Source organism: Phasianus colchicus, chromosome 1 (genome assembly GCF_987193195.1).
Source record: "Phasianus colchicus chromosome 1, bPhaCol1.hap1.1, whole genome shotgun sequence".
Lineage (NCBI taxonomy): Eukaryota > Metazoa > Chordata > Aves > Galliformes > Phasianidae > Phasianus > Phasianus colchicus.
In genome coordinates, this window is record NC_143436.1 from 23,900,424 (window position 1) to 23,914,082 (window position 13,659).

The 13,659-nt window shown below is 45.2% G+C and overlaps 1 protein-coding gene across 1 annotated transcript; it reads right to left on the reverse strand.

Moving 5' to 3' along the window:
• Positions 1-1,012: 1,012 nt before the first annotated feature.
• On the reverse strand, positions 1,013-13,659 carry WNT16 (Wnt family member 16). Its single transcript, XM_031615216.2, has 4 exons — positions 13,331-13,659; positions 13,004-13,245; positions 11,059-11,345; positions 1,013-4,055 (listed from the first exon to the last, which is right to left on the reverse strand). The coding sequence occupies exons 1-4, from the start codon at positions 13,417-13,419 to the stop codon at positions 3,591-3,593; spliced, it is 1,083 nt and encodes a 360-aa protein (XP_031471076.1). The 5' UTR covers positions 13,420-13,659; the 3' UTR covers positions 1,013-3,590.

Genomic DNA, 13,659 nt, shown 5'->3' on the forward strand with positions numbered 1-13,659 from the left:
TTTTCAGGTTTTTGTGGATAATGAGTATAGAAATCTTACCTGTCAGACTTTTCAGTGTTTTAATTGGGGCAACCTGATCTGCGTAGAACTTGGTATTTAAAAATATCAGAATAAGAAATGAGAATTTAATGATTCTTAAAGAATTAACAAGGAAAGCATGCAGCTCATTTAAAATTACACTGAATAGTCATAAAAATAGCAGGACTGATGGGAAAATGCCATGGCCAAACCCTGAGGAAGGCTATGATATTTCACCTCGTTTGCAAGCTCACCGGCAGCAGAGCATTTCAGAAGGCCTTTGGACCTTTTTATTAATGAAAATTTAGCTCTTTCTTCCATTGAATTAATCTAAACTCCATATATGTATCTGCCTTAGCCGTCCTAACTTTGTCTGTTACACCTCTTTGCTGCCCAAGGGAGGTGCCATCCACCTGCACTGCACCCAGCCCTGGACTTCGCTTCTTGCCTGTGCTCCGGTGGTTCAGAATGAACTGCAGCCTCGTGCTCCTGCCTGCAGTGCTCCTCCAGCCCCAGTGCTGGCACAGCGACCAGAGAGCATTTCATTCTCTGCTGTGTAAGCCATTAATTACTTTACAGGACCATCCGTGGGATTACACAGTTGTCAATTCAGTATGACAGCAGACCCTGGCACAGTGTTAATTTCTTAAGGTAGTGTATTTCAGTGTTAATACTTTATATCAATCAATGCTTCCGCATTAGTTAGCTCTAGCATTCATTTAATGTGGAGTTCACATTTGTCAGTTGTGAAGGGAAAAAAGTGTATTTGACTTCCAGAAACGCAAACTGCAGGAGCAGTTTAGGAAAAGTAACTTCATGCAGCTGACTGCTGCGGGCTTTGCCCATCCTTGAGCACTGCACTCAGCAGCACCTGCCCAATGGCCACAGCTGCACAAACCCAACTGGAAAGCCAGGACTTCATGGATAGGCAGTCAGTATGTTACAGACTGAGACAAAGAGTGCCTCCTTCGGCATGGTCTGCCTCAGTGGTAGGAAAAGATGGTGTTCCTCAGCCTCCAGCATGTGCCCCGTGCTTCAGCCAGCACTACAACTCTGCTCTGAGAACACAGTCAGTCCGCGGGCATTTCTGTTCTCAAAGTGACACTTAGTTTTTCATTTCGCAAAGAGGGCACCATTATCTGCTCTTCAAAAAGTAAACCCATGGCATTTTTCACAGGTTTGCTACTTTTCACAAACTGCTGCTCATTGCACAAGGGGCTTGGCTGTAAGGCCTTCCTCCCGCTCAAACCCTCTTGCTCAGATGAGCAAATGCAGAGTGACTTAAAGAGAAAGGATGGGTTGTAGCAAAGCTTCAGCTCCCTCATATGACATTTGTTCAGCCATCCAAGCTTTCATAAACCACATTATTGTTTCGTAAACCGTGTTCCTACATCTCTTTGTTGTCTTTTGTCATGCTCTGAAAAAATAAACTCTTTCCCCTTTCAACCAGAAAAAAAATCTTTTATTAATAACATTTATCAACAAAACCATTTTTATTTTACCTTTTAGATCTAGGTGACTGCTCTGCAGCCTCAAATAGGAGCCACCCAAGCAGGCACTGACACCCTGAATGCATTGACCCTGTCACAACTGCCCCACTCCTCAGTGAGATGCTGATGTGCATGCCCCTCCTGCTCCAATCCACTGAAACAGCCCTTTGAGACCTTTTCTCCTGGGCAATCCCTGAAGCTGACCTTGTGTAAAGGAGCCCTGCACTATTTACTCCCCATTATCTAGCTAAGTCAATGCAGTAAGATTAGCCAAAAATGGAGGTCAGTCCCCAAAGCACCAGTACATAAAAGACTTCTCTTCCTGATACTCTACACAAGGCAGCAACGTAACACAACAGGTTTTGTTTCCTTCCTCCTGACCTACACATCCAATAAACAGGGATGGGGAATCTGGCCACCATCTTTCATGAGAAAATAAATGACAGCTTTGAAAGCCTCAACCAAAGTGACTCGGCAGATGTATTTCTAACAACTGCCTGTCCGTGTGGAACGAGTTAAGGGACTGCAGCCCCTCAGCAGTCCTCCTGTTGTCAGTGGGAGTCCCACCACTTACCACTGGAGCCAAATTTCACTGTATGCAAAATGGGTTGAAAAGAACAGAAAAACTCTACAGGATAGTAATTAATGATCATTTAGAACAGCAAAATAAGTGCTTCTCATCACTGCATCACCAGTGTCACCACTGTGTCATGTCAGTTCCCCCTGCACATGCAAATAAAAATCAGTTATAGGCTGCTGCAATAGTAACAAACATCAGCAAATGCCAAAGGCTGCAATCTTAGCACATTCATTGGAAACCTCTTACATAACTTGCATAATTTAAATATTTACAAAATATAAACTTTCTCATCTTATCAAAAATAGGTCTTTGCACATTTAAACACAGAAATCCTTTCCCGTGATGCTTTTTTAAACCAGAAATTGTATCACTGCATAAAAATAAACAACCTTTTTCAGATGTAAAATAGAATTCAACCAACATATGGAGGGGAGAAAACATTATTGATTACAATTGAAATATTTTAGTGGTGTGAGCCAATCCTTCAGTGACATTGCGCATTGAACTGATCTGGGATACTAATGAAAAGTTCTATTTGTAGCTCCTATAAGAGAATGTGATTGAAGTGTTAAAAATCTCTCATTTTATGACAGATTTATTTGGGCTGAGTTTCACATGGCTGTGAAAATGCTGGTGAACCCCAGCAGGATGGCTGAAGATGGCAGGTTAACACACACAGTCCAACACTGGGGCGGTGATGGGTTGACTGCAAACTGTGAACTTGGGTGCCGAGGAGATACCAGCGAGGGACTGCACTTCCCTCAAATAACCAAGCTGTATTTCTGTCCCTCCTCAGACCTGGCCTTTGTGCATTTGAAAAACAACTTGTACAAGACCCTGAGGTTGCTGGTTGGCACGCCATGCTCACCACATTCACTGAACTGTGCTCCAACCCCCCCCAGATGTGGGCACAGTTTGCTCCAGGCCAATGGGCCGTCCTCTCCTATCCCACCTCTCCATAGGCACACACATTACCAGGAGCTACCAGGTACCAGGAGCTCTTCTGCACATCACACAGAGAGCTTTTCAAAAGGTCACTAAGGAAATGCTTCAGGATGAACAGAACATATAGCATTCCTGTATCTTATTTTTTTTTTGTAAGACTGGTAGAAATGAGTCATACAGCAGACCCATCTGATGTGTCTTACAAGCCTCCTAGATCTTCATCTTTTGGCTGATAAGATCTTGGGTTCTCCGCACTGTACCTGCCGACCACATTGATCTTCAAGATGTTGTGGCTATTCAAGTCCCAAAGAGATTTTAACTCTAAAATGGAGATGGCTCAAATGTGCCACTGGGAGTCTGTTGCTGTGACTGTCCCTGTGTGCAGGCTGCTCTCTACTCGTGGCTTTCATACACCACCTGTTTGGAGCATGCCCTGTTTGGCGATGCCCGTTCCCCCGGAGGCGAATCCCTCATAATCCCTGTCTCTAACTGCTGTCTGCATGGCAGCTGTGTGCACAGCCCGCTGTGGGGCGATTTGGCTGTTTCCGTGCTGAGCCCTACTTGCAGGTGTGTACGTCGGTCATGGTCTCGCACCGCCGGCAGCGCACGTAGCAGCACCAGATGAACTTGCACTCACACCTCTCCACGTGTCTGACCACGTGCGTGTTGTACCCGCGCCCGCAACACAGCAGGTTGCAGCCATCGGGTCCATCTGATGTGCGATTGCATTCCCTGCCCTGAGTCCCAGGGATGCCCAGTTTCTGATCTTCAACGCAGTAATTGGGCGATTTGTACACATACAGCAGGTCTTCTTTCTGGATTGGTATTTTTCTCTGGCTCTTCTCTTTCCTGCGTAACTTTCTTTTCAGCTTGTCTGATATCTGTATGCTGTTTTCATACTTATCCTTTAAAAACCGGCCAATCTTTTCAAAGGAGGACATGGTTTTCCAGCAAGTTTTCACAGCGCACGACCCAGAAACACCGTGACACCGGCAGTCCACTGACATCAGCTTTGCTACAGCCTGAAATCAAAGGGAGAAGACATTTGGACGTAGTCTTTCATTCATTGGGAATACGGCCCGATACCACTAACCCAGATGTCTCTAACTATTTAGTACTGCTAGTGCCAGCCAGACCACAGAAAGGTGCATTTTATGAACCAGGTTTCTACCTACAGACTTCCAGCACGAGCAACCCAATGGCAGAATGATTGAGGTTGGCAGGGAGACCTGACACAACCTCTGCTCCAGCAAGGATGCCCGGTGCAGTGTGCCCAGGTCCACAACCAAGCAGCCATTGAAGATCTCTGAAAAGGAGACTGCACAGCCTCTGGGCAGCCCACGCTGGTGCTCAAAAGATCTCCAGAAATGACCTACATATACACCTTGCAATGGCAATAACCAAGGAATATCTAAACGCCAATATTAGAAGTTTGTATTTCTCACTAGCTTTTCTTTCTGAATAGCAAATGGCTCTTGTGGGGAACAGCAGGAAGGGAAGCAGCATAAGGACAGCTAACAGCACCATTCCTGAGATGGAAAAGAGTTAGATTCTGTGACATCTTCTAAGGGTGCCTTGAGGCTACCATCCAGATCACCAGTCACAATGCAGTCTGTGACCAGTGACAGGAATGGCTTGAGGTGCCTTAGGAGCGTCTGTGTGACCAGTGTATCCCAGCAGCTGAACCCACAGATTCCTGGAGTGCCCTGGAGCACGGTAAGTGGGTACTTTCATCCCTGAGCTGCAGGGAAAAGCCATGGAAGGAGACACTGCGGCTCTGCAGAAAGATCTTCAGCTCAGTCTTCCGTAGTAAATCTGAGGTGTTTCTTATAGTGACGAACCCCTCATCTTGAAATGTAGCATACACATACTGCAATGGATTTCCACTGATTCCAGTGCCCTTAAATGGGCACACATCTATGCTCAGATGGATGCAAGCAGTGGGCTGCACAACAGCTATCCAGCCAGCAGTGGGAATCTGCAGCCTGTGTTAAGTTTTTGTAACACGCAAGAATTTTGGCACATTTTATATGAAAGCAAGACTCCAAGAACTTGAAACTGTAAACAAGCAATAACTTCCTTTATCTGGGACTGTAATTCAGACAGTTAGCAGGCAACCAGCATCGTACTTCCTTCTAGAATAGCTAATAGTCATGGTATAAAATTATACAGTTAGTCTTGTGATACACTGCAGTTAGGAAAAAGTTAAGGAAAAAAATAATTGCATACAAGATATAGCAAAAGAATAAGGTATTATAATTTGTGCTTTGTTTTACCTTTTCATTTTTTGCATTCTTTGTAGCCATCTGTGGGCTCACATGGGCTGATGGTTAATAGCGTGTAAAGCCATGCTACACTGTTCCTTTTTATTGGCCTTCTGTCTCACATTTCTTTTCCAAAATAAAGGTAGTTAGAAAACGTAATGGAAAGAGAGAATTTTAGTTTTTCTTAAAACTTCTCATGCAGAAAAGCCAATACAGATTCAAAATATTTTTCTATGGAGGAAACATTATTTCTTACAAAGGAGGGAAAAAAAAAATAATTAAAAAAAATCATGCTGTTTATTAAAGCTCACCCGAAATCTTCAGCTTCAGCACCCAGTAACACAGACAGTAACCACTGACAGTCTATGTTTTCATCAAAATATCTTAGGAAAAAAAAGGAGAAAAGAAACCCATCTAACACTCTTAAATTTCCTAGGGGAAATCAGTTGAATTTGTACCTGTTCTCAAGTCCAGATCCTGTGTTGAGAGCAGAGCCCTGGGAACCTTGAAACTGATCATAAATATTATAGGCAATTTACAAACAGAAGGGATTTAACAGTTTTCCAATTTCTAATGATCGTTTATTTGCACCACAGCAAGTAACTGAAGTGCTGAAGTAGTTTGAAACCACATTGTGCTGTAAGTCTTGTAGTTACAGATGCAATGTTAGTCTTCACTGCAGCATGACAAGGTGCTAACTAGGGAAGAAACGATAGAATGGGAAGAAACACAGGGTTTGGTTTGAAGAAGAAAAATGTACTTCAAAGTCTGCTATGACAAGACACAGTAAAACCTGGATGAGGGAGAATGATTCAGACATTGTCTGGGGAAGTCCTGAACGTATCTGCCGGGTGTTAATGGAGAGTGACTTCCATGTGGGCAGCTAGTCCAGCAGTGACACTCAGGAGTCTTTCTCTGAGGATAAATTAATGAAAACTAAAGAGAGACAGATTCTAAACAGGAGTGGAAAATGATATTGGAGTCTTGGGTTAATGTCAAAGTATAAAAAAACAGCATACATTAGCTATATATGAAACATCAGACCAGTGTGAATGCTACCAATATACATCTGTGTGGAGTCATTGAGAATATATGCTGCAATCACAAACATTGGTATTCTTGTTCAGCGTGGCTTTGGCTTCTTCCATAAAGTTTTGATGTAATCTGCTTTCAAATGATTGATGGTGTCATCACAGTTGTGCTTGACCCCAGGTTACTGCTTCCCAGCTGCTAGAATAGGCAGGTTTTCTGGTTGGACACCAACATATTTTGGGCCAACTCTGCTGACAGTCCTGCAAGCTGACATCTTGCTTTGGCTGATTACAAAACACAGGCCTGGACCTCAGGCTGTCATGTGATCTCCATTAACAAAAGTTGAACATCTGGCAAAATTTAGAGACTGGGAATCTTCTTTTGCTTTTTTCTCGGAAACAAATCTAATCCAGTGCCTACAGAGCTGACACAGCCTTCTGTGAGGACGTGGCTACAACACACTCTAGTGCCCAGAGAAGCATAATTTCCAGCTTCACTCCCCAGCTGGTGCTTGGTGTCACATCTCTAGGTTCACATGGGGAATATTTTCAGTTATTCATGAAATACTGGGACAGAAGTCTTCCTAAATAGCAAAACTTCAATACAGATGTTAGGATGCACACTGCTGATCACACAAACACAGTGGACACGTGTCTACCAGTACAGGATGGGACATTTTTTTGGTTTCCTTAGGTTGGTCATGAAACCAAGAAGGCTGTTTGCTTGTGAGAAATGAACAGCGTAGAACCAAGACAGGTCTACGATGGTCATATTCAACCACAAGCCCACATGCTTGCCTTTTGCTGACCCTAAGTTGTGTTGGTGCTGGCAGAAGAGAAGAGTTAAAGTGTTAAACTGGACATAGTGATCAACACTGGTCTGTGTTAAAAAAATAACCTAAAAGAAGACCATTTTTAGGTGACTTCCTTTCACTGATCTGATGTAATTAAGAGAGGGAGTGACATGGGGAGGGAAGGTGTGGCTGCAACAGGCAGATGGGCAGAAAGCAGAGATTTGGCTGCAGCTGAGTGTCAGCGGAATTGTAGTCTGTGTACCCCTTACTGCCAATCACTGCTGAATAACTCCAGGTCAAACCCTCTGTTTGCAGTCCCTATCCTCAGCTGCGAAGCTGGGACTGTGACCACCTGCTTTGCAGTGAAAACCAGCAACAGCAATCAAATATCTTAATTTAAGGCACGGATAGATGAGGAATACTCATGAAGATGAGCACATATTCTAATGGAGGTATAACACTCAAGAACAGTTGCAGACCACTATCAATCCTCAAGTACCAATAAAAATAAACCCTCTGAGGAGCTAACCTATTTGCATGTGAGAAGATGAGTCCTCCAGGTCAACACACTTCACTAGTGTGTAATTGAACAGGAATTTTTCCATCGGTGGAAAAATATTAATACAGTAGTACCTATCTTTTTTATAAGGCAGCTCACATATGCATATCTGTGTACACTGAACATTACAATGCCAAAAGATGAAGAATAATTATCTTATAGCAGAATAAGGAATGAAATACGGACCTTTTGATATAGTCCAGGTTAGTATTATAAATAAAGCACAACTCAGTCAAAGTATCATTACTCTTTTAGAATTGATATACCTTGGACTTAACTATGAAATGTAGAGATATAAAATGGGAAAGGAACAAGAGAATTCTCTGCATACCATTTCCATGAGTTACTCCAAACAAACAGTATTGTCCCTGGAAGATTGCTCTTGCAAGACACACAACCAGGAACATGATAGTATTTATTACAAAAGGTCATAAGGTACCAAAATGTATTGCAAAACATCCTTTCTGTAAGCCCCCAAACATGAAGGTCAGCATTTTCCAACATCTAGTCAAGGATTTTGAAATTAGAAGAATGAAGAGTTCTGCTAAACTTCACTTCAGTTAATATCACTACTAAAAATCCCAAGGACCAACAATAAATGTTCTCTTTCATCCTGGACAATGGTCAAAATATTTACTTCAGCCTACAGCTTGCTATTAAGTTACAAAATATTTATGCATGGAAGCTAACTGAATACTTTGCATATTTTCATCCACGATAACGAACAGTAAATACACCAGTGCTAGAAAACCATCAAAGCTAAGGATCTTCAGGCTTGCAGTGGATGGTGGGTTTTTCTTTTAAGTGAAGTTAACTTGGAAAAAAAATGATCACATGCATCATATGCACCACATTTTATGAGAAGCCTGAAACCCTACTATGTCCTCAGGACCTGATGGACCCTGATGGGTCACTGTAGATGAGCTGATCCAACTTAAAAGACATTAGCTTCAAAAGAGAAGCTTCTTTTCTAGTTTAGGGAGATGGCAGTGTGCTCTCTTTAAAGCTAACGTGACCCCAAACAGCAGGGCTGGCCCATCTGCGGTGGGCTGTAACCCAGTGTGGGTATGAGTGAGCTCTGAGTACAAGGGTGGTGCAGGAAGAATAGATGCTGTCACTGAAGGCAAGAGGACAGCAAATTGCTGCTGCTGCTGCTAAGTAAGAATAGAGGTAGAAGAGAGAACAGGGCTTCAAGGAAACAATCTGTGTCACTGCCACCTAAACTCAGAAATAACATCTCTTTTCCTCCAGAGTACATCAAGTGTCTTGCAGTTTGTTTCCAACATCTCCACTGTCACACTGATCTAAGAAAATGGCACTCTTTCACAGTTTTGTTTTACTGATTTCCACAAATTCAGTTCTTTTCCTAAGTCTCTGGAATGGGAGACACAACAGAAGTCTCAGTGTACATGAAATGCAGATTGGCAGGAGCAGACCAAAATGTCACTGTGGATTGTTGTTCTCTTTCTAATGACAAATATGACCATTAAAATAAAAATCTATATCTGTATTACATGCTAAATAACGTGAGTTTAAAGAGAGATTATTTTCTGGAGATTTTTACCTCCTCCCTTAATCATTTCTCTCTACAAATGCGACTAATAACCTCTTGCTCTTTTTCTAATGAATAACCACTTAACCTCCTCCCCTTTTGTTAATATCCCCCACTACACAATGCTAACCACCATCCCTTGGAGATGATTTTGCTCGCTGGCATCCAACTGAACTTAAAGTAACTGTTCTCAGCATCTTCTTAGTTTTCAAGTTTATTTCATAGAATTGGAGAATGGTTTGGGTTGGAAGGGCCTTAAAGCCCACCCAGTCCCAACCCCGTGTCACAGACAGGGCTGCCACCCACCTGCTCAGGCTGCCCAGTATCTCATCCAACCTAGCCTTCAGTGCCTCCAGGGATGGAGCATCCACAGCTTCACTGGGCAGACTGTCCCAGGGCCTCACCACCCTCTGAGTAAAGAATTTCCTCCTAACATATAATCTAAATTGCCCCTCCTTTAGTTTAAAGCCATTCCCCTTTGTCCCATCACTACACTCCCTGATATTGAGTATCTCCCCCTGTTTCCTGTAGGCTCCCTTCAGCTGCTGGAAAGCTGCTATAAGGTCTCTCCAAAGCCTTCTCCATGCTGAGCAACTCCAACTCTCTCAGTCTGTTTTGATAGGAGGTCTTCAGACCTAAAAAGGGTGTATGTCTCTCAAAGATTTTCTATTTTTCCAACAATATAACTTAATTAAATAAAATATATTACCTCATAACATGTAAAAGTAAGTTTACTTTAAAACAGCTTGCAGTGGTACCACCGTGGTTCTTTTTTGAAATGTTGGCTTACTGTGGCTATTCCCAAACCGTATCTGATAGGAAAGTTATTTTCTATAAAACACAGCCATGCTTTTTCTGAAATTTCAGACTTACAATGTCAGCCAGCAAGTGTGAACAATATGTTGTCCAAAACCAGAGGGTTACCATTTCTTTTCTTCAGTTACAGCAGTGCCACTGAGCAGAACAGATTTAAAGAATTACAGGGCCAGAGAGAGCCATCAAATGCTTATGAAGTCAAAAACTCCCGTGTAAAGCAGGGAAACTAATTTTAGAGCAAGAACCAGAATGCTCCGTCATTGCAGATGTAAACCTCAGCCACCTGATTTTGGACTCACATCACCTGTACTGGCTATTCCAGCCCCATTTATTGGGATTCTCTGCAGACCTGCACAGAGGAACCAGTGTCCCACACTCATGCGCTGTGTGATGGCAGGAACACTAACTCTGCTAGCAGGGCTTTAAATTCTCCTGGAAGAAGAAGATCTATTTGAAGCCAACCTTCTCTCTTTGCCTCGGTTAGTGCCCTAGCCAGCGGGCTGCTTTAAAGTAGGACCCATCTTTCAAAAGAAAGGGTTAAATCTCCTTTTCCTCATTGATCCTACATTATTGCCCACAGATAAGGACCCCAGACTGTGGATCCCAAATGAGTGATGATCTCCAGTGAGTCTGTTCATTCATCATTAGAAAGAATTAAAAACCCAAGCAATAACAGATTACAGATAATAAGGGAAAAAAATCTTCAAGTAGTATTCTGATAATGAAACTAGTTAAAGTTTGCTATGCAATAGAGTATCAATTATCTATTATTTGTGAGCACCTTGACCAGCACTCCAGAATCAACTTGTATTTTGTGGATTTTATCTGAACCCACAAAGTTTACTTAGTTAAGAACAACTTGATTCTGGTTTTGTAAGTGTTGACTTTGGAAGAGTCAGCCCAGTTCTTGCTACTTGTACCTGCAGTCAAGGACCAGTCTCACTTGACTGATGCCATTAGTGAACAGAACGAAGCTACCATGGCTTCCATGCTCAGCAGCAACACGTACCTGCCTCCCAGCCTCGTTGTTGTGCAGGTTCATCGCCAGCAGCCCGTTGCCACTTTTTCCTGACGCATTCCTGATGGGTGCATCCAGGAAGCTCCTGCTGAAGGACATCCCGTAGTGGATGTCATCGGAGCAGCCACCCCAGTGCCAGCCCTCGCTGGCCGAGCCCCCGCCCTGCAGCTTGGTGTCACAGGAGCACTCAGTCACGTTTCCTGCGCTGCAGGAGCGGGTCACAGCATGCACCAGCCCTGCTGCCGTCACTGCATACACAAACGCGGACTCCTTCGTGCCTGCAAGGCAATGCAGGGCTGTTAGCTCACGGCTCCCTCGCACTGCATCCTGGCGGAGCTGAGGGAACCGATTTTACCAGCCAGAACATTATTAAAAGGGAACAGTTCTCAACTTAAAGTTGTCACAGCTTGGTCTGCAGAGTTAATTTGTTTAAAGAAGCCATCAATATTTACACCCAGAAAAAGACTTCAGTGCCTATTCATGTGGCTGTGCTATTAATTCTGCTGCTTCTGGCTGCTTGATTCTTGGTAACTGCTTTCTAAATCTGGTTGGGAACTTTATTGGTCAATGAAACCTTTGAGCCAATTAAGCTTTAATCAAAACAAAGCACAACAAAAAATCCTCACCCAGCTAAACCCCTCTTACTCTTTGCCCACTCTGATTTTCACTGTTTGTATCAATTGGATGAAGAAGTTAGTTCAGATCTTGGAGGATGAACTTCAAGATGTCAAGATCCCGGGGTAATTTGGTACGAAGCCGAAATGTACTTCATTTTCAACTGAGCAAACATCGAGGTTGCCATAACACACAAAGCATACAGCCCCCTAATTCTTAAATCAGGCAGTAGTTGGGATGGCACAAGAATATGTTGGCCAAGTGCGCCTCTAAGGGTAACCTGGCCATGGCAAGGATAGCAGCTCACAAAGCTGTTATCTGCTCCTGCTATATCTGCTATATCCAAAGAATCATGGACACACTTGCTTGGACCTCTCCAGGGATCCTGGCACAAGTGGCACACAGCACCATACACTCTGTAAGCAAACCTAAAACCAATCCCCAGCTACTAACTGCAGATAACATTTCCCTGTGCTAATTTCCACTGTTGTAAAAACACCCTGCTATTCCCAGTCCCAGTACTCCTGCTCATCAACTGGAACCTTCTTGCTCCTTTTTCTTTTCCATGTCAGCCTGTGGTGCCAGTTCCATCACAAAACCTTTCCCTGGGACACAACAGTGGCTCAGCAACGTCACACAGCTGTGGGGCTTTAGTGGCAGTTTTTCCCATTGGCCAGAAGGACAAACCAGCAGTGCAACCAGCCACATAAAGAAGAGTGAAAATCTTGCTCCCCTCCCCATTTTGGAAAATATATCTCTTTTTATTGCTTATTTTATGATTTTTTTTCCCACTCCTGTAGTATAAAGCGATGATTGCACAAAACTGGGACGGGGTGCTGCAATACTTAATGGAGCTCACGTCGGTGGCTGTGCTGAAATCAGCGAGCAGCCCTCAAAGGAAGCCCGTAGAAGTAAGGCTCTCAGACTGCCATTCCATACAAACACAAACTCCCTTTTTGCGTGTAAATCTCAGCAGTTCCATCATCAGTTCATGCGGTGGGAGCAGTGCTGCTCTGGCTGTGCTGAGCGCTACCTCTGACCCAGTGCATGTGCTACGTTTTAAAGTAATTCCTGTTCAGTTTGGGGTGTGAGCAGATTTCTACCTGCAAGCAAGCACCTTTTTGAAACCGTGTGTCACCCATTTAGCAATCGTGACACAAGTAAGGGCACAGCAACCTCAGCCTAAGAATAACATTTCAACATAGTTAAGTAGATCTACTTCAAGGCGCCGTCATCCCCGGGAGCGTGAAGCAGAGGATGACAACAGGTAGCAGCAGCAGCTCGGCCAGACAACGCGGGCAGCCCTCGGGGCGACACTCACCGCTGTTCAGCTGCTGCCCGAAGGCGGCGGGCGGGCGGCGCGGGGCGGCGGGCGGCGGGCGGCAGTCCCAGCGCTCGTGTCGGAACTGGCTGCGGCACTCCTGGAGGCCGAGACGCGCTCCCTCCCGGATGGCGGGCACCAGCTCCGGCTTCTGCCTGCACAGCTCCTGCTGCCCGGGGCTCAGCGGAGGGCTGGCGCAGCCCGGCTTCTCCGGCCCGCCGGCGGCCGCGATGCCCAGCCACCTGCGGAACAGCCCCGTCAGCGCCGGGACCGGCGGACCGGCACCGCGCTGCCCCGATCCCCGCATCCCCGCGCCCGGCTACTCACATCCATGTGCCGCCCGCGGCGCCGGGGCAGAGGGCGAGCAGCATCGCCGCCCGCAGGAGACTCCGACCGAGGGCGGCCCCGCGCCCCATGGCCGCGCATCGAGCCCCTACTCGGCTCCGTCCTCCGCGGGGACAGCCCGGGTCGGCGAGGAGGGCGGCGGGCGGGGAAGCATCGGGAGAGCTTTATTCCCTTCAAGGTGAGAAAGTTGGGCTTGATGCTTTCCCCCGGGCCGCTCCCGGCTCTGCCTCCTCCGGCCGCGCATTGGCCGCCCGGGGAGCGGGGCGGGCCGGGGCGGGGAGCGGGGAACTGCGCACCGATCCGCACCGCTC

Excerpts from the sequence above, each read along its gene's own strand:
- WNT16 (XM_031615216.2), bottom strand. The coding sequence starts at position 13,419 with ATGGGGCGCGGGGCCGCCCTCGGTCGGAGTCTCCTGCGGGCGGCGATG. Across the intron at positions 11,346-13,003 it reads CGGGCAGCAGCTGAACAGCG|GCACGAAGGAGTCCGCGTTT; the intron begins GTGAGTGTCGCC and ends ATTGCCTTGCAG. Across the intron at positions 4,056-11,058 it reads ACAACGAGGCTGGGAGGCAG|GCTGTAGCAAAGCTGATGTC; the intron begins GTACGTGTTGCT and ends CTTTGATTTCAG.